General features: G+C 44.8%; 2 protein-coding genes across 4 annotated transcripts; both read right to left on the reverse strand.

Moving 5' to 3' along the window:
- Positions 1-18,534: 18,534 nt before the first annotated feature.
- On the reverse strand, positions 18,535-19,423 carry LOC123096892 (glutaredoxin-C10). The gene has a single exon (XM_044518685.1). It carries the CDS (start codon positions 19,127-19,129, stop codon positions 18,815-18,817), a length of 315 nt encoding a protein of 104 aa, XP_044374620.1. The 5' UTR covers positions 19,130-19,423; the 3' UTR covers positions 18,535-18,814.
- Positions 19,424-19,763: 340 nt separating this feature from the next.
- Positions 19,764-24,045, reverse strand: LOC123096890 (lipase). Of its 3 annotated transcripts, none has more exons than XM_044518683.1 (10): positions 23,777-24,045; positions 23,000-23,079; positions 22,679-22,744; positions 22,539-22,586; positions 22,367-22,434; positions 21,846-22,179; positions 21,341-21,535; positions 21,139-21,227; positions 20,857-21,060; positions 19,764-20,532 (listed from the first exon to the last, which is right to left on the reverse strand). In XM_044518683.1, exons 1-9 carry the CDS (start codon positions 23,889-23,891, stop codon positions 20,871-20,873), a joined length of 1,185 nt encoding a protein of 394 aa, XP_044374618.1. In that variant the 5' UTR covers positions 23,892-24,045; the 3' UTR covers positions 19,764-20,532; positions 20,857-20,870. The 3 variants fall into 3 exon arrangements, with proteins under 3 accessions (XP_044374618.1, XP_044374619.1, XP_044374617.1); XM_044518684.1 differs by lacking the exon at positions 19,764-20,532 and having other exon boundaries at positions 20,614-21,060; positions 21,846-22,007; positions 22,107-22,179; positions 23,777-24,044; XM_044518682.1 differs by lacking the exon at positions 19,764-20,532 and having other exon boundaries at positions 20,614-21,060.
- Positions 24,046-25,204: the final 1,159 nt, after the last annotated feature.

Raw genomic sequence — 25,204 nt, forward strand, 5'->3', positions numbered from 1 at the left:
GATACCTTTTTACCTCTATTCTTTCTTCTTTTCTTCTTCTTCACCCTACCATGTGTGGGTTTAATTAATTTTTTTAAGCTTCTTGTGGGAGAGATTGATTGGATAGGAAGCTCCTCCTCATTACCTGATTCATCATAATAAACAGTAGGAGGGTATTGGGAAACATTTTCCCTTTCATTAGTACTCTCTTCATATTCCATTTGTTTTCTTGTCTTTAGGTAGTTGGCAATATAAGTATTCTCAATGCAATTTACCGCACAAAACATATAAATTTCTTCTAGATCAAAACCAAGAAACCTCTCGAGATTAAATTTTGGAATACCCTTAGTTATACGTTTCATTTCTTCATACCCCGAAAGAAGAGTAAGCTCTTTATGATGCTCAAGGGTAATCAAGTTATCACAATTTTTGGACACCATTTGATTATGAAAGAATTTGTACTGGAGATTTAAAAATGACCATGTTCATTGCAAAGTTCACAAGGATGGCGAAAAAATTAAATCTTTCAGCATAATCATCTAGCCTCTCTTGCAACTTTTTCGTTTCTAAATATTTATGCTTCCTACAAAATCTATCTTCCCTCTTTGGTGTGCAATTACACTCCAAATTCACTCCACAAAAAGTGACATGCTTATAAGAAACATTTTTGTCATGACTTGTGCAATCATCATTAGCATTTTGGATATTCAAATAATTCATACTAAACATTGCAATCATGATCATCATTCAAATATTGTGTGCCAAGCATTTTATTGACTTCTTCTTCTAACAAGAGCACAATTTTCCGATCCATCATTTTCAAGAAAGATATTATAAAGATGATCAATAATATGATGCAACCTAAATTCCAGACCAAACTAGTGATAAAGAAGAAACTAAATGATTTAATTGCAAGATCTAAAGATATACCTTCAAGCACTCACCTCCCCAGCAACGACACCAGAAAAGAGCTTGATGTCTACTACGCAACTTTATTCTTGTAGACACGTGTTGGGCCTCCAAGCGCAGAGTTTTGTAGGACAGTAGCAATTTTCCCTCAAGTGGATGACCTAAGGTTTATCAATCCGTGAGAGGTGTAGGATGAAGATGGTCTCTCTCAAATGACGCTGCAACTAAATACAAGAAATCTCTTGTGTCCCCAACACACCCAATACAATGGCAAATTGTATAGGTGCACTAGTTCGGCGAAGAGATGATGATAAAAGTGTGGGGTTTGGATATGGTTGGACCTCTCAGGACTGGCAGGAGTGGCTTCACTCACCTGCTTGTAGCAGTCGACAAGTTCACCAAATGGATTGAAGCAAAGCCTATCAAGAACTTAGACTCAAGCACAGCCATCAGTTCTGTAAAAGAGTTGATATTGCGATATGAAGTCCACACAACATCATCATAGACAACCGCTCAAATTTCGACTCGGAAGAATTCAGAGAGTTCTGCGCTTCTCAGGGCACTTGGGTTGATTATGCATCCATTGCGCACCCGCAGTCCAATGGGCAAGCCGAGAGAGCAAATGGCCTGATCGTCCAAGGGTTGAAACCTCGGCTCAAGTGCGACCTTGAGCATGCAACCGGGGCTTGGGTGACTGGGCTACCATTTATCTTCTGGGGATTGAGGACAACTCCCAACCGAACCCCCTTCTTCATGGTGTATGGGGCTGAAGCTGTGTTACCGAGTGATCTGTATCACAATGCGCCTCGAGTGGAACTTTTATTCGGAGGCTGAAGCAGAGCAAGCGCGTCAGGATGCAGTAGACCTTCTGGAAGAAGAGCGAGAAATGGCTTTGATTCAGTCGACTGTTTATCAGCAAGACCTTTGTCGGTTCCATGCTAGGAACATCAAAGGCCGAGCATTTCAAGAAGGAGACTGGTGCTCCGAGTGGACCAGCAACGGTCTCACAAGCTTGCCCCCTGTGGGAAGGCCCCTTCCTCGTCACCAAGGTGCTGAACAGCGGAGCTTATCACCTCTACAACTTTGCAAAGAAGATTGATGAGCCACGTGCTTGGAAAGCAGATCTTCTCCGCCGATTTTATACCTAACACCCGGATCGTCGAGATGTAATAAGAATACTGATGTCTACTACCACTGGTGCGCGTCGGTCCTAAACAAACGGTTTTTTACCCCTTTCCGCGACGACATTTGGAACCGTCGCCAAGTGAGTGTGGGCAATAGGGGGGTCCTTCCCACACGACCCAGAAACCGTCAGGGATAGGGAGCCTTGATGCATACAGTTGTCCCTATATAACCGTTTCCGATATCTCGAATATCCCAAACGCTTCATCCTTGCTACTCGTTTGTGCTCGCATTGCCATCGCACTCGGAGTTTTGTGGTTCTGCCTAAAACCAGGCAGATTCTAGGCACGGGAGCTTTCCAGGAAGATTCCAGGCATGGGAGATTTATGATGCCTGGCACATCACAAACAGTTCATGATTATAAACTGTGTACGATAGGTAGACAATCACACACATTTAGTTTTCCCGCACCATATGTGATAGTGTCTGACATCACACACGCTTTGCGAACGGCAACTGTGTGCATGCTTGCACATGTTTCCTCTCTGTGAACCGTCTCGGATTATGGTGTATATCGCAAATGTTTGTGTTTTACCAACCGTGTGTGCCGTAATGACCTGCACAATGTAATTTCACCCTAATTTAATTGCTGCTATTTAAAATTGTACCTAATTTAAACTTGAAAGTAGGCTATAGCTTTATTCATATCCATCAGGTTCAAACAACCAATGCATTATTCGATTCACGGGTACATATGTTTAAGAATTACAGAAGCACCAAATAAAGAATGATGTACCAGGGTTCTATACTTGTACTATTACAGATGGTAAAGAAAGAGGCGACAGACATTCCAGTTGCTGAACAAGCTGAAGAGGGATGGCCCTATTGTGCTATCCTGGATGCAGAAGGCATGCAGGACTCTAGTCCAACCCCTTGTGATGGCCGGCCGCCAATCATGTAGTTTGAGAGGTAATCTTGAGTAAACTGCTTCAGGATCCACTACAAAAGAAAAAAGATTCAGATATTGTCATCTAACACAACTCATTACGGGCAGTAAAAAGAAGGCTACAGGGTTCTTACTTACCATCCTGCAGTTCACTGTTGTCTTGCATAAAGTGTAAACAAATAGTTCGATTGACATCTTTTGACCCATTTTAGTAAAAATCTTTATCAGTTTCCTCACTTGATGCTGGTTCATGAATATCTCATTTCCCCATGCGCAGAAAGGGTCGAAGTGTGGATCTTTGGCAATGATATATGTACCTAAAAGCACCAAGTTAATATTAGAAGCAAAACCACAATTGAAAAATGATGTAGTACAACATTCCGTCCATGCCATTATATAAGATTTTATTACATGTATATCTAGACATCATCAGAACATTAAGGTAACGCTCTTCCTTGTTGCTATGTAGCCTGGGATTGCATATTTAGTCATTCAGTACAATGCATGTTGCTAAACAACAATTGAAAAATGAAAAGGCATGTTAACTGCAATATCCTTAACAGCAACCAAATATCGTAATTCATAGTGGTATTGTTGAAACTGTTATTGATGAAATTGAACTGCACAGCAAATAGTTGCACATATAGAGCATCACATTGTGAAGAACTGAAATAAACAAGTCATAAGGACATCTCTAGGCGATCCTTAAAAAGTTAAAGGACTAAAACCCTTAGTGGATATATATATATATATACTCCAGCAATTTTTGGCCTTTTCTAATCGACCCCCTAAACTTAAGGTTGTAAACTTCAATTTGATCAAGTTCAAAGAAGGTTCAACCGAAAGTAGCATGCATTCAAACATAAACATAGATAGTTTTGCATAACCGAACATAAAACATAAATTTAAACTAAGCTAAACTACTTTCGGTCGAAGTAGAGGTTGAGCCAATCCTTCCTCGTCATGTACGGTGTGCCGTGAGCCGGGTCCGGGCCAGTACCGTCGTCGGGGTCGTTGGGGAAGGCACTCCTCCACTCGTCGACATCGATCTCCTCGTCCTGGGGGCCCACCTCGACGCCCTCCATGCCGCTGTCCCCGCCGCTTTCGACCTCGTCATCCGAGGACAGCGATAACCTTGCCGCCGTCCTCGCCGCCTTCGACCTCATCATCGAAGGAGAGCGCCATAACCTCACCGCCCTCCGCGCTGGTAAAGATCGCCCACTCCGCCTCCACGAGCTCCGGGTGCTACCGGCGGAGCTCTTGCATGTAGGCCTCGTCGGCGGCCTTGGTCTCGAGACGCTCCCATGCCTCGCGGTCCTCCCGCGCCATAGCCGAGCTCACCACCCCTGGCTCCGACGGAATGAGGTGGACCGGACGTGTGCCGAAGGGGAAATTGAGCCTAGCCGCCACGCCGTGGTAGCGGACCTGCCAGCGGTCGTACTCCATGGCTACGAGCTCGGCCGTGTGGAAGCTACCGAGCCACCGGCGAGTGTGGGTGATAATCCCCAAGTGCAGGGAATCATCGTAGCAATTTCCAAAGGTGGAAGTGATAAGTATGGAGTGTCGAGCCCACAAGGAGCTAAAGGTAAGATCAATATTCTCTCAAGCCCTATCTGCCACTGATACGACTCTACGTACACCGAACGTTTGCTTCCAACTAGAAACGAGAAATAAAACTACGTTGTGGGTATGAAGAAGATAACTTTGCATGGTATCGGAGAGCTAAAATATAAAAGTAGGTGATGTTATCATAAAGTTAGAATATATCACTAAATATTATAAATAGCGAGTGTGGAATAATGGTGGATCGGTGTGCGGAATTGTCCTAGGCAATTGTTAACAAGACCGGTAGTCGTCATTGCAATTTCATATGAGGGAGAGGCATAAGCTAACCTACTTTCTCTACTTGGATCATATGCACTTATGATTGGAACTCTAGCAAGCATCCGCAACTACTAAAGATCATTAAGGTAAAACCCAACCATAGCATTAAAGCATCAAGTCCTTTTTATTCCCATACGCAACAACCCCCTTACTCGGGTTTGTGTTTCAGTCACTCACCAACCCGCTATAAGCGAATCATGAACGTATTGCAACACCCTACAACGGGAATCCCTCACGCTTGCGCGACACGGAGGGCACCATAGGACAACACCAAAATAAAACATTCAACTCGTACCAATCTAGATCATCAATCAACCCAAAGACAAAGGATATCTACTCAAAACATCATAGGATGGCAACACATCATTGGATCATAATATGTGGCATAAAGCACCATGTTCAAGTAGGGATTACAGCGGGGTGCGGGAGAGTGGACCGCGTAAAATAGATGAGGATGGTGATGTTGATGAAGACGATCACCGCGGCGATGATTCCCCTCCCGATGGCACTCCGGCGCCACCGAGAGAGAGGAGGAGAGGTTCTCCCCCTTGTGCTTCCTCCTCCATGGCCTCCCCCCTAGATGGGGAGAGGTTCTCCCTCTGGTCCTTGGCCTTCATGGCGATGATGGCCCCTTCGGGATCCTCCTCCATGGCCTCCGGTGATGATGGCCCCCTCCGGCAGGGTGCCAGAGAGGGCCTAGATTGATTTCTCGTGGCTACAAAGGCTTGCGGCAGCAGAACTTTCGATCTAGGTTATTTTCTGGGGGTTTCTGTATTTATAGGAAGTTTTGGCGTTGGTTTCACGTCAAGGAGGGTCCCGAGTCCTCCACGAGGCAGGCCCACGCGCCCAGGGGTGGGGGCACCCCCACCCTCGTGGACGGCCCGGGACTCTTCTGGCCCAACTCTTTTACTCCGGGGTCTTCTTTTAGTCCATAAAAATCATCAAAAATTGGCACGTCAATTGGACTCCGTTTGGTATTTCTTTTCTGTAAAACTCAAAAACAAGGAAAAAACAGAAACTGGCACTGGGCTCTAGGTTAATAGGTTAGTCCCAAAAATCATATAAAATAGCATATAAGTGCATATAAAACATCTAAGATGTATAATATAATAGCAGGAATACTTCATAAATTATCGATACATTGGAGACGTATCAGCATCCCCAAGCTTAATTCCTGCTCGTCCTCGAGTAGGTAAATGATAAAAGAAATAATTTATGAAGTGTGAATGCTAGCAGGTGGACAAGTTTGATCAATGATAATTTCAATCACCTTTTCTAGCATCATTATATGTCATAACAGTAGCTCATCTCATAAAACTTTTCATGATCAAGTAACAAGCTATTCACATGTTAAAGTATAGATCATAAACTTTCTTGAAAACTAACAAACAGTGCTCTTAGTCATCAAACAATTGCAATTCATCTTATTTCCAGGAAGGGTCTATGTCAGAGCTTTGATTTAGCAAACTCCACATACTCAACTATCAATTAATCTTTCACAATTGCTAACACTCACGTGATATTTATGGGTTCAAAGTTTTAATCGGACACAGAGAAAGATAGGGGCTTATAGATTCGCCTCCCAACCTTTTACCTCAAGGGTAATGTCAACAATAATAGTTCATGATAACTAACATCCAATTGGATATATATATATCAGGATCTTTCCAACACAATGTGCTTGCCAAAGGATAAAATGTAAAAAGAAAAGGTGAAGATCACCATGACTCTTGCATAAGGTATAAGATAAAACTAAAAGATAGGCCCTTCACAGAGGGAAGCAGAGGTTGTCATGTGCTTTTAAGGTTGGATGCACAAAATCTCAATGCAAAAGAACGTCACTTTATATTGCCTCTTGTGATAGAGACCTTTATTATGCAGTCCGTCTCTTTTATTTCTTCCCTATCACAAGTTCGTATAAAGCTTATTTTATTCGCACTAATAGATCATACATATTTAGAGAGCAATTTTTATTGCATGCACCGATGACAACTTACTTGAAGGATCTTACTCAATCCATAGGTAGGTATGGTGGACTCTCATGGCAAAACTAGTTTAAGGGATGTTTGGAAGCACAAGTAGTATCTCTACTTGGTGCAAAGAATTTGGCTAGCATAAGGGGGAAAGGCAAGCTCAGCATGTTGGATGATCCATGACAATATATTTTATTTCGGATATAAGAAAACATAAACCATTACGTTGTCTTCCTTGTCCAACATCAACCTTTTAGCATGTCATATTTTAATGAGTGATCACAATTACAAAAGATGTCCAAGATAGTATATTTATATGTGAAATCTCTCTTCCTTCAATATTCTTTCATGAATTGTTCAAGTGACCAATTCTGAGTTTGCTAACCTTCAATAAGTTTACTACCTATACTTATTATGTGTGAAGTCATTACTCCCCATGTTATAAGCATATGAAACATATATAAATTCAGATTTTATGATATTCAATTCATTCAACCATTTACTCATAGGATATACGCGAAGCACGTGAGTAAATGACAAACTACTCCAAAAAGATATAAGTGAAGAACACTGAGTAGGCAAATAATTAACTAGCCAAGGGAGGATTCTATTTCATTCAAGATTTCAGATCCAATGATTTTATTCAAACAGCAAGTAAAACTGAAAATACGCTCCAAGCAAAACACATATCATGTGACGAATAAAAATATAGCTCCGAGTAAGGTATACCGATAGTTTTGAAGACGAAAGAGGGGATGCCTTCCGGGGCATCCCCAAGCTTAGGCGCTTGAGTCTTTCTTGAATATTACCTTGGGGTGCCTTGGGCATCCCCAAGCTTAGGGTCTTTCCACTCCTTATTCTCCTCATATCGATATCTCACCCAAAGCTTGAAAACTTCAATCACACAAAACTTAACGAAACTTCGTGAGATAGGTTAGTATGATAAAGAGCAAACCATTCACTTTGGTACTGTCCAAGACAAGGTTCATAGTTGTTCTCACACAATGCCTACTGTACCTTATCATTTCTACAATTTATATTGAGAAATATAAGCCATAGAAACTAGAAAACAAGCAAACTATGCAATGAAAACAGAATCTGTCAGGAACAGAACAGTCTGTAATAATCTGAACAGAAACCATACTTCTGCTACTCGAAAAAATATGAAATAAATTGGTGGACGTGAGGAATTTGTCTATTAATCTTATGCAAAAATAATCAACTTAAAATCACTCTTCTATAAAAAAATGGCAGCTAAACTCGTGAGCGCAAAGTTTCTGTTTTTTACAGCAAGATCACATTAACTTTCACCCAAGTCTTCCCAAAGGTCTTACTTGGCACTTTATTGAAACAGAAGCTTATAAAACATGATTAACACAGTAGCTTAATCATGTAGACACACAAAAACAATAAGGGTAAATATTGGGTTGTCTCCCAACAAGCGCTTTTCTTTAATGCCTTTTAGCTAGGCATGATGATTTCAATGATGCTCACATAAATGATAGGAATTGAAACATAAAGAGAGCATCATGAAGAATATGACTAGCATATTTAAATCTAACCCTCTTCCTATGCCTAGGGATTTTGTGAGCACATAATTTATAGGAACAAGAATCAACTAGCATAGGAAGGCAAAACAAGTATAACTTCAAAACTTTAAGCACATAGAGAGGAAACTTGATATTATTGCAACTCCTATAAGCATATATTCCTCCCTCATAATAGTTTTAAGTAGCATCATGAATGAATTCAACAATATAACCATCACATAAGGCATTCTTTTCATGATCTACAAGCATAGAAATTTTTCTACTCTCCACATAAGCAAAAATTCTTCTCATTCGGAATAGTGGGAACACTAATTCCTAAAGTTGACACTCTTCCAAACCCACTTTAGATGATAGTATTATTCATACTCCAAAAGATATAAGTGAAGTTCATGAAGAATTCTACAATTAATATAGGCTAACCAATATCCAAGCTCAAAATGTATAAGTGAAGCACACGAAGCATTCTATAAAACCATACTCAAAAGATTTAAGTGAAGCACAAAGAGGAATTCTATAAGATCATACTTAAAAGATATAAGTGAAGCACATGAAGCATTCTATAAATTGATGAAGGGACATCTCACACTAGCATGGTTCTTGAATAAAAATAAAAACACAAAGGACACAAATCATGTGAACAAAACAAAAACCGAGGTATATCGATATTTGTTGAAGACGAAAGATGGGATGCCAACCGGGGCATCCCCAAGCTTAGATGCTTGAGTATCCTTTTGAAATATTTACTTGGGGTGCCTTGGGCATCCCCAAGCTTGAACTCTTGACTCTCTTTATTCTTCTCATATTGATAGTTCCTCGATCTTCGAACACTTCATCCACACAAAACTTTAACAAAAACTTTGTGAGATCCGTTAGTGTAATAAAGCAAACTACCACTTTAAGGTACTGTAATGAACTCATTCTTTATTTATATTGGGGTTAAACCTACTGTATTCCAACTTCTCTATGGTTCATACCCCCCGATACTAGCCATAGATTCATCAAAATTAGCAAACAACACGCGAAAAACAGAATCTGTCAAAAACAGGATAGTCTGTCGTAATCTGGAAGTTTAGTAAATTTCTGTAACTCCCAAAATTATGAAATAAATTTGAAAATTAGAAAAATTTGTACAGAAGTAATGTGCAAAAAGTTTCAGACCCATTTGACCTTCCAGTAAAAAATGTAAAATCACGCACAACAGCCAAAGTTTCTGTTTTTGTTCTGCACATAGTAAACAAGCAATCTAATCATCCTAAAACCAAAGCTTGGCACATTATTTTTATAATACAATGGATATACACAAGGGGATAATTATTTACAGACAAACTTCCATGAAAATTTTTACATTGTTTCCGTGAGCATGAACACAAGTGCTCAAGGTCGACCCTCACTTCTTCAATGCATAACTTTCCAATCACTTCTCTTTCTGAAAAACTTTATAGGCATGAGAGGCAAATAATTTTTTTTGTATTTTTATTCTTTAAATTTTTTTGTATGTTTCACCCACAACTAAACAGAAACAAAAAGGAAAAAAAAAATCTACTTAGTGGAGAAAGCAAACAAGCACACACGAGAATATCAACCCCACGCTATTGCTCCCCGGCAACGGCGCCAGAAAAGAGCTTGATAATCCCCAAGTGCAGGGAATCATCGTAGCAATTTCCAAAGGTGGAAGTGATAAGTATGGAGTGTCGAACCCACAAGGAGCTAAAGGTAAGATCAATATTCTCTCAAGCCCTATCTGCCACTGATACGACTCTACGTACACCGAACGTTTGCTTCCAACTAGAAATGAGAAATAAAACTACGTTGTGGGTATGAAGAAGATAACTTTGCATGGTATCAGAGAGCTAAAATATAAAAGTAGGTGGTGTTATCATAAAGTTAGAATATATTACTAAATATTATAAATAACGAGTGTGGAATAATGGTGGATCGGTGTGCGGAGTTGTCCTAGGCATTTGTTAACAAAACCGGTAGTCGTCATTGCAATTTCATATGAGGGAGAGGCATAAGCTAACATACTTTCTCTACTTGGATCATATGCACTTATGATTGGAACTCTAGCAAGCATCCGCAACTACTAAAGATCACTAAGGTAAAACCCAACCATAGCATTAAAGCATCAAGTCCTCTTTATTCCCATACGCAACAACCCCCTTACTCGGGTTTGTGTTTCAGCCACTCACCAACCCTCTATAAGCGAATCATGAACGTATTGCAACACCCTACAGCGGGAATCGCTCACGCTTGCGCGATACGGAGGGCACCATTGGGTTCCTTCTTGTCCAAAAAAATCTCCAAAATGTTTCATGGTGTTTGGACTCCGTTTGATATTGATTTCCTGCGATGTAAAAAACAAGCAAAAAATAGCAACTGGCACTGGGCACTGGGTCAATAGGTTAGTCCCAAAAATGATATAAAGTTGATGTAAAATGATTGTAAAACATCCGAGAATGATAAAATAACAGCATGAATACTTCATAAATTAAAGATACGTTGGAGACATATCAAATACCTTCAGATTATTTATCAAGACATGATTCCTACAATCTCTTAATGATTGTTCGCGCATAAACATGTGTTCATATCTCCAGTGGGTGGCTTAGCTGCGAACCAGTTTCGCCTAAGTTTCAAAACTACTCCTAGTGGAGAGCAATCCTTCCACTCGGGGGCTTAGCTGCGATCCCGTACTCGCCTAAGTTACAAAACTACTCCGAGTGGAGAGCGATCCTCTCACTCGGGGGCTTAGCGACGAACCTGTTTCGCCTAAGTTTCAAAAACTACTCTGAGTGGAGAGCAATCCTCCCACTCGGGGGCTTAGCTGCGATCCCGTACTCGCCTAAGTTACAAAACTACTCCGAGTGGAGAGCAATCCTCCCACTCGGGGGCTTAGCTGCGATCCCGTACTCGCCTAAGTTACAAACTACTCCGAGTGGAGAGCAATCCTCCCACTCGAGGGCTTAGCTGTGATCCCATACTCGCCTAAGTTCAAAACTACTTCAAGTGGAGAGCAATCCTCCCACTCGAGGGCTTAGCTGTCATCCCGTACTCGCCTAAGATCAAAACTACTCCGAGTGGAGAGCAATCCTCCTACTCGGGGGCTTAGCTGCGATCCCATACTCGCCTAATTCAAAACTACTCTGAGTGGGGAGCAATCCTCCCACTTGGGGGCTTAGCCGCGATCCCGTACTCGCCTAAGTTACAAAACTACTCTGAGTGGAGAGCAATCCTCCCACTCAGAGGCTTAGCCGCGATCCCGTATTCGCCTAAGTTCCAAAACTACTCTGAGTGGAGAGCAATCCTCCCACTTGGGGGCTTAGCTATGGACTAGCTTCGCCTAAGTTGCAAAATCACTCCGAGTGGAGAGCGATCCTCCCACTCGGAGGGCTTAGCCGCGAACCAGCTTCTTCTAAGTCAAAAAAGCCAAGCATACAAAACATTCTGGAATTGAGAAATCAATATTCATATAAAACCATCAAGTTCAGATAAATCCGGCAAGTTTCAGAACCGCAAGCAAAAGTACTCGGGCGTCCGTCCCGAAGGAGTTTAATGGTTACACGATCACTCAGCATTCCGAGGCAAATAAATACGGATCATTAAAGTTTTTTCACTCGGCAGGAGGCGGACTCGCTGGCTCGACGAAGGTGTCCAAGTCAATGCCGCCAGATATGCTAGTGGCTGCTTCTATGAAGGTCTCCATGAAAGATTGGAACTGGAGTTTCTTCGTGTTCGCCACTTGGAGAGCCTTCAACTTTTCTTCCTTGGCATCCTTACAGTGGACTCTGACGAGTGAGAGAGCCACGTCGGCTCCACAGCAAGCAGTTGATTTCTTCCACGCCTGCACTCGATTGGGAATTTCATTGAGCTGAGCCATCAGCGACTCGAGGTCATTCTGAAGGTTGTCCTCCGGCCACAACTCTTGGTCTATCTTGGACAACGCAACCTTCAGTCGAGCGATTTACCCCAAGACACTGTCAAGACGAGCTTCAAGTCGCATAACATTCATCGCGGCTTCATCTTTGACGAGTGACTTTGTGGGGTCCAAGCCTGGTTCAATCCGCTCGGTTTCCCGCTCAAAATCCTGACAAAACTCTGCACGAGGGTGAAAAATGAGTCGACAGAAGAGTTATAAAAAAGCTTTCCGGATTCACTCGGATGAAGAAAGGTACCTTCAAGCATGACGTACAACTTCTTGGCAAGACCTCCCAAGTAAACCTCCAGCTCGTCCCTCTTTCGAGTGAGCTCATCCACCTTGTCAGGCAAGGCCACCTTCTCTTCTCTCAGTTGGGCAGCTTCTTTCTTTGCCCCACTGACAGCAGTCTTCAGATTGGCATTTTCCTCTTCGAGTTTGCCGACTGAAGGCAGCTTCCTCTCAGCCAATTCAGTCTTCTCATGCGCCACCTTCTGCGCCCCCGCAAAATCAGTGTCCTTCTTCTCCAATGCCTGCTTCATGGTGTCTAAAGAAATAACATTCTTCAGTCATGCTTGGAGTTGACGGTTTTCACTATGCACATCTATTCGAGTGGAGTCACTCGATTCAAAGGATGGAAAAGAGGAATTATCAAAGCATACAGTCAGCAAGCTGTTACCTCCCATGGTTGCTACTTCAGCCTGAGCATCCTTCAGATTTTTCCTAGCAAGCTCCAGGTCAAGCTTGAGTTGGAACTTCTCCTTCTCCAGGGTAGCATGCTGAGTCCCAAGTTCACAAGATTTCTGCGATCAACAAAAAGACAATTCAGTCGACAAAGACAAAGACCCTTTGCTTCCCAGTAAAGAAGAGCAAGTTCAGATTGCTATTGTTAAAGGAGTTCTAAGACAACTACCGAATAAAAACATTCGACGGCAGTCTCGGGGACTACACCTAGTGGGTGCACTCAGCGTGCCCCCACTGGTTCAATTTCCCACTTAGTACGACCTGCCCGGCCCGAGATGAGAAAAAAATCCCTTGTTCTCAGACCCCCGCCGACTGCCCGTAGCCGACAGCGGTCTTGGGGACTACATCCAGTGGGTGCACTCAGCGTGCCCCCACTGGACCAGTTACCCACTCGGTACGGCCCGACCGACCTGAGTGAAGAGCTAAAAACAAACATATCCTAAAGACCCCCACCAAATCAAACATTCAAAAGCGGTCTCGGGGACTACACACAGTGGGTGCACTCAGCGTGCCCCAACTAGACCAGGAACCCACTCGGCACGACCTGACTGACTCGAGTGGAAGAACTACACAGAAAAAAGAAAACACCCAATGGGTGTACAGATGCAAGGCACATATCCATGATAGATGCACATTAAAGGTTCCAAGACGCTCATCCACGGACATCTTACAAATAATAAAGTAGCAGTTTTCAGATAGCATGTCCTAGCAGAGCAAGCTTCAAGCCGAAGAAAAACCAATCGGAAATCAACTTACAATCGTACTTACTCGAACATTGGTCTGGAGGGCAGAACTGGCGTCGTAACCGGCCTTGCTGGTCTCATACACCACCTTCAGTCGGTCCATCATCAGGCCAGCTTGGATCATTGCTTCCTTGGCAGCTCCTGTTTGGTCTTCCGGGACGTGATGCAGAGTGAACTGAGATGATGATGGAGTCGATGACGCAGCTGGAGGGATCAGAGTTTGGGGCTGGCCAGTCGGACCCGAAGTTTGAACAGTCGACACTGGAGGCTGGTCAGTCGACAGAGGGACAACAAAGGAAACAACAGCTCGAGACGTGTCACCAAGTTCTTGAACAACGGGCTCGAACGGTCCCTTCTTCCTGCGCTCCTCGGAGGTTCATCCTCATCATCATCCGGAAGTTGGATAACATTTGTTGGCACTGAAATCACTCGACAATAAGATTCCAGTCGACCACTAAAACAATTGTCAATGTGTAAACATGTCTATAGTATCATACTTGCTCGAGAGGTGGCCACGTCCGGGGTATCCGCATCAGCCCGCTCCTCGTCAATCTCCATGGGAGACGTCGCAGAAGTAGCGGCCCTGGAGGTCCAAAATCTCACTCAGTCAAACAAATAAGGAACTCCACAACAACGATGAAGGACAAGAGAAAATAAACACTTACGCTGAAGCAGCGGACACGACCACCTTGATCCTGGACAGAGCCTTCCGAGGCTTGGGCGGAGCGACTTTGGCTTGCTTGGCGGTCTTCTCCGTCGGCTCTGGAGTTGACGTCCGAGTGCGCTTGGGAATCCTCGCTCTCGACGCCGCTGCCTTGCTGTGGCCGCCTGCAGGGTCTTGTGATTGCTTGGAGCATCGCTCGGAGCGTGGTGGTGACTCGACCTCCTCGCTGTCCTCAGAATCTTCGCTGTCGTCATCACTGTCGTCTGCATAGTCAATATCGGCGCTCCCGCATTCACTCCCTGCCCCTCCAAGGGGCTGCTCTCCATTCGGCACATGCGAGTACATCTTCGTGAAAACCTGCAAGACACAAGTCACAAATGTCAGTCGGATTCCAGAATAACTGCGTATTGGAGAATACAAGACATAAAGACTTGACAAAACACGCCTGACCTCTCCTGGGGCGTTCTGGGCATCGAATGGCAAGATCCTCTTGGCTCCGCGGGGATTGTCCTTGTTGCCAGTGATGCTTCGCAGCCACTGAGCCACAGTCTCCTCGCCGACCTCCTCCGGGTGGGTTCGAGCGGTGTCTTCAGGATCCGAGTACATCCACATGCGGTGGTTGCGAGCTTGCAAGGGCTGGATGCGTCAACTGAGGAACACCTCCAACAGATCCATGCATGTCACTCCGCCCTGGACCAATGCAACGACCGCATCGACCAAAATTGCTACCTCACCCTTCTCCTCAGGGGATACAGTCAATGAACAAGGGTTGCAGAGTCTTTCCAGAGAGAAAGGAGGAAGGCTGGTCAACTGACCAGGAGTCGGGATACCTTTGCAGTAAAACCAAGTCGACTGTCACCCCCTAACCGACTCAGGAAAAGTCATAGGAGGCAAAGTGCTCCTACCCCTCATCTGGATTCCTAGCCCCCCACACATCTGGATCACATGCGTCCTCTCGTCAGTCGGATTAGCTTTCTTGACCGACTAGGACCGGCAAGTGAAGATGTGCTTAAACAATCCCCAATGCGGGCGGCACCCCAGGAAGTTTTCGCACATAGAAACAAATGCAGCAAGATAAGAGATGGTGTTGGGAGGAAAATGGTGGATTTGAGCACCGAAGAAGTTCAAAAAACCTCGGAAAAACGGGTGAGGAGGCAGAGAGAAACCTCGATCGACATGTGTCATGAGGAGAACGCGCTCACCCTCGCGCGGCTCGGGCTCGGTCTCCCCTTCTGGCAGCCTCCAAGACCCCTCAGCAATCAGGCCGGCGGCGGCGAGATTCACCAGATCTTCCTCCGTGATGAAAGAGGGGATCCAATCCCCCTGGATCCAACTAGGCGGCAAAGCGGACCGCGAGGTAGACCCCTTTGTCGCCTTCTTGCCCTTAGTCGTCGCCTTCTTTGCGTGCTCTAGAGCCGCAGTCTTGTCCTTCGCCATTGATGTGGAGTTCGAGAGGAGTGGGTTGAAGGGGGTGGCGCAGGGAGAGACGAGGCGGAGAAGCAGAGAGGAAAGGGGCGAATGGAGAGCACAGTACCTCGCATCGGCAGCAGCGCCTTTTATGGCCACACTTCCGGGTGGTTGACCCGTGGGCCTGTGCAATCCTAGCGCATCCCGCAACCGGCGCAGGCCCGATACGTGGCGGAAAAGGCAGCACGAGGATCGAGGAGTCCCTATCCACCTGCCCCGCCTACCGCGCCGCGTCCCGTCCCGCGCGCTTCTCCAAATTTCGAATCCCGTGAGATCCGGGAACCGCAAAGTAGTCGATCACATCGAAGATATCCAAATCCAATCTACTTGAAGACATAAAGCATAGTTCACTCGGAAATTCCAGAAGCCAAAATCGATCAAGGCGACTGACGAAGGGTTAAAATACCAGCATGCTTTCAGGCCCGTGAGGAAATGTCTCTGAGACATTGAATCGGGTCGGAATCAACTTCAACCCTTCTTCACTCGATCCTCAATCCATTCGGGGGCTAATGACGATGACATGTACCTAGGGTAGGGTCTTAGGCCTGACCTAGACGCTCTACCCAAGGACGCTACACAAGAGTCCAAGGCCTACAAGGTTCAACAGAAGATACCGACTGAAATCCTCATGAAGTACAATCCACTCGACAGAAGGTTCCACTCGGATATCCCAATTCCACTCGACCATGGATATTTCACTCGACCATACAAGAATCCACTCGGAGTACAGAATACCCACAGTCACCCGAGGATGGCAACGGCCAGGCATTCCCTCCGTCGTCATAAAGACCATTTAATACGGGCGTTACCAGGAACGCTCAAGACTTAACTCTCATTGAACCCTGGTGTAACTGAGGACAATGAGGGGTCGGCGCACTCAATATAATCCGCCCCTCCCCTCTTGCACAAGGGTTAGCACCCCCTATAACTATTCAACACTCCAATCGACAAGCCTCCGCGGCACCGAGACGTAGGGTTGTTACCTCCTCCGAGAGGGGCCTGAACTCGTAAAACTGTGCGTACAACCTCGCCGTAGCTAGGACACTGCCCTCTCCTACGTACCCCCCCCCCCCATCTCTACTGTCAGATCCATTCCCACGACAATGATGATGGTGGTGATGGTGGCTCGGCGGCGTTTGGTGCCGTTTTGAGATGCCCGGGTGAGTCGGATTTTTTTCCCGATCAATGAACGTGTCGTCCGCCTGGACATTTGCGGCCAGTTTGAGGCATCCGGGTGGATCGGAATTTTTTTTACAGTCATTGACCGGGTCGTGTGCTCGGGCGTTTGAGGATGGTTCGAAGCATCTGTCTTTTGATGCTCTAAATGCGGAAAATTTTCCAATTCTCTAATGGGTGGATGATGGCTGGATGCGTTGATGAATTGGTTAATGCATGCTTGATCGGTGCCAGCACATATTATATATTTTTTGAAATGAATGTATACAGATTGGTACAAAGTATAGGACTGTAGTTTTATTCGGCAATCTGATCGCTGTTGTTTGCCCCTTGCTACTGTCGAATGACTGAAAAAACCAAGTCTGAACTTTTTTTCCTCTTGAGCCATTGTAAGACGTTGGATCTTATTTGGATGGTAGATGTACAGCCGCATGTTACGGCCTGACTGCCTGAAGGCATGTCACCCGATCCCAGTCCCGTCCCTCCTCCCGACGGCTACCCTACCCACATCGCCCCCATCTAGATCCGGTGGCCCCACGCGGATATGTTCTTGGAAGATTACCTATGAACATGCCCACCTCAAATCAGCACCCCAACCTCACAAAACCAAACACAAAATCGATAACTAAAACGATGAGGGGATTGTGGCGGGCCGGGGCAGAGCTATCCACGCGCACCTGGTGACGGGATCTACCGGGAAGACGTGACGAAGGTTGCACCCTGTCCGATCGCTCCGTGCGCCGCAGTCACCATGGATCACACCTGACAGCAGATCGATCAACACCCACCCCATCGGAGGGGTAAAAGCACGCACCGCTCGCAAAGAAATTATCCACAAGAAAACTTCTGGACCATGGTATAGGATCTATCTATCTACATGTACCGGTAGTCCATTTCGGTCAGCTCCGTGAGAGTCTGGCGAGCCAGACCCACATGACCCCCGTATTTGTACCATACCTCTGCATCATACGGTGGCCCGTAGATAGTGCTACTATGGTAGTACGAGCCATATCGAGAGCGGTAAATACCGTGATTGTTCTCAATAGTATTGAGCTGTTTATATACAACTCGTACAAGTTCAGTTACACATCAAGAGATGGTGGATAATTAAGAGTGAGGTCTGTAGACCTTCTAGTACTCACTCCATTCCTAAATAAGTGTCTCAATCTTAGTATAACTTTGTACTAGAATTAGTATAAAGTTAAGACACTTATTTTGATACGGTGGAAGTACATTCTAGCACTAAGCCAAGCACTAACTTAATACAGCTAACATGATTTGTGGTAGAGTAAGCGCCGTGATCGCTCCCCTAGACGCGTCTCTCTCATTTCTTCCTCTTCTCGACAACCAGAAGCTGGGTTCGCCTTGGCTACATCCAACGCATACGCTCCTCTAAGAAGAACAAGATTTGCAGAAGTTAAACTGGTAAGCAAAGGAAGATGATGGGCACGGACAATAGATCCAAGCGCTACAAAAGATGAATGATATTATTACCAGAAGACAGCTGATGCATATGCGTGTTTAATAAAGAGATTTTTTACGGTACATCGTACTACCGTTGGGGCCGGGTAGTATTGAATTATCTTGCCGTTGATTAGCTGGGTAGTTTAACTCTTCTCCCCATGGAGCCGGCACAGGATATTAAAAAACCTGGGCTTTTCATCTGTTAGATCTCTTGTTATTCTATATATACTGTCAAAAAGGCTAGCATTGCATACTGAGCGAGCATGCAAGTATTGTCTCACTAGAGCCAGAGCGCGCCGGCGGCCTTGAGCATGGGCACGAGCTCGCCGGCGAGGTGCATCTCCATGACCCTTTTGGTGCCACCGACAAGGTTCCCGCCGATGAACACCGCTGGAACCACCGGCGGGCCGCGGCCAAGTCTCCTAGCGAGCTCCCTCTCCATCTCCCTGCCCCGGGGATCCTTGTCCAGCTCGTACACCGCTGCGTGGACGCCGAGGCCGCTGAGAAGGGACGTCACGGAGTGGCAGATGCAGCATCTGCTCGACGTGAACACCACTACCGCCCGCTCAGACGCCAGCTTCGTCACCTGCTCCATCTATTCCTGATGATCGCTCGCTGGTGATTTCGCTATCTGACTGTGCTTATATGAGATTATCTGGAACCGGAAGGTGGTTGCTCTGGTTTGTTTGTTACTGCTGGCCGGGTGGCTCCCCTTTTATAGGCTCGGCTCCAAAAGGTTGTGCTGATTTTGCCATATATGGATAACTAGCAATTGGTATCTTGCTCTCAACTTGTTCACTACACAACCTTGATTGCTTCTTGCTTCTTGTATAAAAGAACACATTTTTTAATCCAGCGTAGCCTGAAGGTTGGCTGGTTCTGGATAAGGAAAAATGAGTTTCATGTGGTGCCATGCCATGGAACATTGGAATCTCTTTCCACATCTCAGTTTTTCTTTTTCCTTTTTGCGAGGGCTTTCCACATCTTAGTTGACCTCGAAAGGTTCTATGCCTAAATCTAAAAATAAAATAAAACATGTCAATTCGTCATGTATGGGAAATTAGACCTGTATTAATATATTTTGAGCATGTCTTATGAGTAGAAAAAAGCATTCTTCAGTTATGGTTCAAAAGCACATTCTTGAAAGTATATGTACAGGCGTGTCGAAACATACCAAGCTCAAGCGCTGCGATCGCATTCAACGTACTTGTCTTGCACACTAGAGGGTGTGAGATTAGTGTAACCTTCACTGCAAATCTCTGGTGCAATATACATGCCATTTCCTCTGATACTCTTCATTTTGTTTGGGAGTTTCATCCCTGATGAAACATTCTCTCTACATGGCTTCTAACTTCACTCATTTTACTGTACGTATAGTACAGAGGCTCAGAACAAGCACAAAATGGCGCTAACGTCGACACGGATGGCAGCAGTACGGCACAGGGATCTAATTCCACCGGCTAAGGAGAGAGAGGTGATTTGTACAGGAAGAAGGATCAGCTTCCCTTGGCGTTCAGAATAGCATCTTCAGGCAGAGAGGGCTTCCAGTCTCATTCAGTCCATCACACTCTCTTCTGACCCTATCTGCGACAGTGGAATCAGTGCCATTCGCAATTCTCTGTCATCTCTCAAGATTTCAATGTTCGCCCTGTTTTATGTCCTTATCAAATGCACAAGCATTCGCCACGCCATGATCCAGCACATGCTGTGCAAATGAGGCTGTACAACAGTAGCAGTTCATATGCTGCAAAGTAGTATCTATTCTTCTTGATTCTCCGATGTGGTGCAACCCTACAGGGCAAGCAGATGGCAATGGAGAATATTTGAATAGATATGTATCCTTTATCCTCAGTTTTCCCACCGGGCACTGCCGACTAATGTACAACTTTGCATCTTGGGAATCCAGGTTCCAGCATGATTTCGATCAGTTCCTGGCTCCTCAGACCTTCAAAGGGCAGCACTCTTTTGATCACAAATGCATATCTGACGCCAAGGCACCTACAGAGGCGAGACGAAATGCTGAGAGAAAATATAAGAATATCTTTCAGTAGAAGCGAAGAATCACAATAAGCTAGATAGTGAAAAAACCACGATACTATCAAATGTTTTTATTATTTGAGCCTGTGATATCATCAGGTACATCAATTATGGCGTGCCTACAATGTCGACAGAGCTTCATATACAATTCTCACTAGAGTAAAGGGGGGCACATTCTAAAGGCGAAACCTTCCTTATCCTCAGGAGACATCCTACAGCACCCAGTGTGTCTACATTACATGAAATATTTACACAAAACACAAAATAATATACTGTACAGTTTACCCTCAGCTAAAGGGTTAGATAGACTCCACAGGATATCGCTTCTGTGGATATCTTGATAAGATGATAGTTCCATCAAATTGAAGAATGTCACCATAGGCTGAGTTGGATGCGCCAATCACAAATTGACATGTTCCCCTTGAATCAGCATGTAGGTTAACACCATAATACTCAAGATGATCTGCCACACTTCTCCCGTAGACCGATCTATTCAAGCAAGAACAAAGCATAAGCAAAATATGGAGAGGCATACTTCTACAACAAATATGAGAGGCATGTCAATACCTGCTGCAGGTTGGGTCCTCTCCTGAACAATCACAGACTGTCTCATTCCTAGTAACCACATTTCCTACTATGGTCTCCCGAAGCCAAACCTGATGACAGATAAATGTGGAACAAACATATAACTTAGAAACTATAACTTAACAGACTCTTTCTACAAGACAATCAATTTACTGTGGAATTCTTTTCAAGTAACAGCATTGACCTCTCTTGCAAAGTGGTGATATGTCCATTCGCCTAGGTAATAAAAGTATGGTGGCAAATGTGGAACAATATCATTTTCATGGGTCACGCGGATTGTTCTTGGAACCTGCTCATTGAAGTATTCAGCAAAAGCAGGATTGCCTACCCGAGGCTGTCCAAAAGTTATGAGCTGAACTTTGTGTGACCCCCATTTAACCTAGAAAATAAAAAGCGAGAAATCAGTTGACTGAATCTCATATACCTACATATAATATAATAGACAGGGTTTTATTGTGAAAAAAGGATAGCTTTGTTCTTGCTTTGTTGGATTTACATGCAATGTCAAAACGCATGATCCACATTGGACATATGAAATAATTTAGATCAAAATCGGAATTCAGCTGTTTATGGCATGCTTTGAATTAAACTGAAAACCAGTCCTGCATGTACTTCCATAACATCGCACAGAAAGTACCCAGAATTGACGATACATGTCCAAGTAACACACGATCCTCAAAGGTACTTACAGAGAGATCAAGGGCACAAAATGAAGCTAAAGCCCCTCCCATAGAGTGACCTACAACATTTATGGGTAGTCTTCCATATGTCTTCCATGCCCACTGAACAGATTTCAAGATCTCATGCCGCAGAGTTGTATTATAATATGCAGAATAAAATCCATGGTGGACCTGCAACATGAGAAAAACATAAAGTGAACAAGTGATTTCAAACTCATTTGTATTTCGTAAAAAAATAATAGAAAATTTGCCGGTGGAGATTGGAGATACCATTGCATCCGGCATGCCTGGATAAGTTACATCTAGCTGCTTCCAGAAGAGATCTTCAATCCAATTTGAGGCGCTTCACAAGTAAATTTTGATGTTGGAATGAATGGTCATGAGCAATATATTATGTATTATATTTTAAAGTAAACACTGCTATGTCTAGAAACTATTCGCTAGAACAGGCACAGATGAATGATGTGCCCACATGGTATAAATTTTGGCAAGCAGTAAGTTATATGTAAGTAACCAGCGATTGTTTGTACCTGTGTTCTTGGGTGCCTCTAAAAGCAATTATTATGGATCGTGGATCAGGGGCAACTCCAACAAAAGCCTGCTCAAAATTAATATTTTTATATATGACTATATGAGCATAATTGTCATTTAAAACTGCATGAAAGAAGATCATGAGAAGACGTGAACACAAAAATATTGAACCTGTAAACATTTCTCTACATCTACAATGATCTCTATCATCTGAAAACCCTGCATTAATAATCAAACAAAGAACGTGGTTATGAACAGTTTGTACAAGCAGCATGAGAAGCCAAGTCTAGTTTTTGTCTAATGGATTGTACCTTCGTGTGACCTTCACACCTTGGACAAGTCCATTTCAAAAGTGAGGTTAGGTCGGATGTATAAACCTGGAATTCATTTAGGCAAGCCAAGTCATAAAAAGACTTTTTGAGTCACACAAGGATATTCCTGCCACAAAACTCCTCAAGCTAGGAGTTTGAGGAAGTAATTTGAGTAGTTCTTAAGTAAATTACGTGCTACACCCTCCGATCCAAAATAAGTGTCGCAGTTTTGAGCTAAGGTTGAACCCAATCTTAGTTCAAAACTGCGACACTTATTTTGGATCCGATGGAGTAGTATATATTGTTCAAAGAGGAACTTACAGCAGATGCATATTCGACAAGAATATGAGCAAGAGTACTATTGTAAGAGTAACCACCATCAGATTGCTTCATCCTGAGCTCTGCATTGCGTAAAGAAAGTGTAAACAACTTTCTGCTACATTATGCAAAACAATGAAGGGCTTTATGCTTATTGCCATGGTAGCAGTTCAAGGAATCTACATATCAGATACTAATGTTTGGTTTTGCGATATCCAACAACATTTTCCAGTCTCAGCAACAGCAATGATGAGAAGGTAGCCCACTGATCTCACCTTTCATGCATGGTTGTTTCTACGAGATTTGCACAGGCGCGGATCAAGGCACGAATCGATTGCTATATCACTGTATTGCTTGGTGGCACGACAGTAAGCAAGTGAAATATGCCAAGCATACATCTGAACTTGAGAACGCATGAAGCATCTGAACTTTACTGTTCCCAACCAAATTTCCCACAGATTACACGAAATCTTTTGCTCTAGCAGTCCCTGCACTAGAGTTTTGATCTCCCCTTAGCATACCATTCATCATTCCTGCCTAATAAACTTTAAATTTCGCTAAATCACTTCTATCTTGTTCCCTTCTCACATTGCTCCCAGCACAGCCGGTGGAACTAATAACTCCTGAATCTCGCTCGATTTTTCCTCAACCCCAACCAAAAATCCGGCGGAACCAGCTACAATCATGGCACGGAACCACGCGCACCGGGCACGCGTAGCAATGAAGCGTTTCATCTACGGAAGCAAGATGAGACTGGGGAAAAAGTCAAGAGATCGTCACCTCCTCCTTCCACCGCCGCCGTTGCTGCGTCCGCGGGAGAGAGCACGAGAAGAAAAAGTCCCGTGAGGGCCAGCAGCACCGCCGCCGCGCTCGCCGCCCGCCTTAGCGGCGCCATCGCCGACGTCTCTTTCTTTCCCCCTCTCAGCAGGATTCTCAGCAGCACCAAACGGAGACGTGTGATGAGCAAGGAAGAGGACGGGAAAGTAGGAGCAAAACTTGGAACTTTCTTATGAGGGTTGTTACGTGAAACTGTGAAACGGTTGACAGGGACTAGGACCCGTTTTCGTTTTACACCTCAGAGCACTAGGACGTGTTTGATAACTTGCATGGAGGCCAATCAGACCCATGCAGAAAAAAAAGGGATGTTTCATTCCTTGTGTATTGTTTTTCCTTACGGATCCGTGCGTTCATTGTTAGGCCTGCATCCCACGGAACTTTAAGAAACTCTCAGCCAGGCCCGCTAGGAACATCTAAATCGGCTGTTTCCAAAGCCAGGCACGTGGGCGGCGGCGGCTGCACGGGAGAAGCCACGCTCGAGAAGTCGTGTTGCTTCCCGAAGCGCCGGCAATAATTACCCCCCCCCCCCACCTTCCCTCATCGCTCTCCCTCCCCTCTCTCCACTCTCCCACTCTCATAGGCGGTGGCGGCGTTCAACGGATAGGAGAACAGCAAGGCGACCACTGGCATCCGCAACATCACCCGCAGCACTTCGACAATGGCGATAAGCACTATTTTGACCTCCTCAGTTACTATTTTTCATTCGATCCATGTTCTAGGAGAATGGGGAATCGGGGTAAATAGCCATAGGACTGATCATAATATCATCATGAGTTTCTAGTAGCGATGGATTTTAGGGTTCCGATCCGGATTAAATACAAGGGGAATGGGGATTAGGGGTTAATCTTATACAGTAGTTTCTAATCTTAGCCCTGGCGACCCTGGGGGCGGTTGCAGTGGCGAGTGCCCTTGGCCTTGTTCTTGTCCTCTGGCTGGACCACCGTCTGGTCGTCCTCGCCGGAGTCCAAATCGATTGGCAAAGTACGTGTTGAGGAACGTAGCAGAAATTCAAAATTTTCTACGCATCACCAAGATCAATCTATGGAATAATCTAGCAACGAGGGGAAGGGGAGTGCATCTACATACCATTGTAGATCGCGATGCGGAAGCGTTGCAAGAACGCGGATGAGGGAGTCGTACTCGTAGCGATTCAGATCGCGGTTGATTCCGATCTGAGCACCGAAGAACGATGCCTCCGCGTTCAACACACGTGCAGCCCGGTGATGTCTCCCACGCCTTGATCCGGCAAGGAGAGAGGGAGAGGTTGGGGAAGACTCTGTCCAGCAGCAGCACGACGGCATGGTGGTGATGGAGGAGCGTGGCAATCCCGCAGGGCTTCGCCAAGCACCGCGGGAGAGGAGGAGGAAGAGG

The sequence above is a fragment of the Triticum aestivum genome, chromosome 4D (assembly GCF_018294505.1).
Source record: "Triticum aestivum cultivar Chinese Spring chromosome 4D, IWGSC CS RefSeq v2.1, whole genome shotgun sequence".
Classification (NCBI taxonomy): Eukaryota; Viridiplantae; Streptophyta; class Magnoliopsida; order Poales; family Poaceae; genus Triticum; species Triticum aestivum.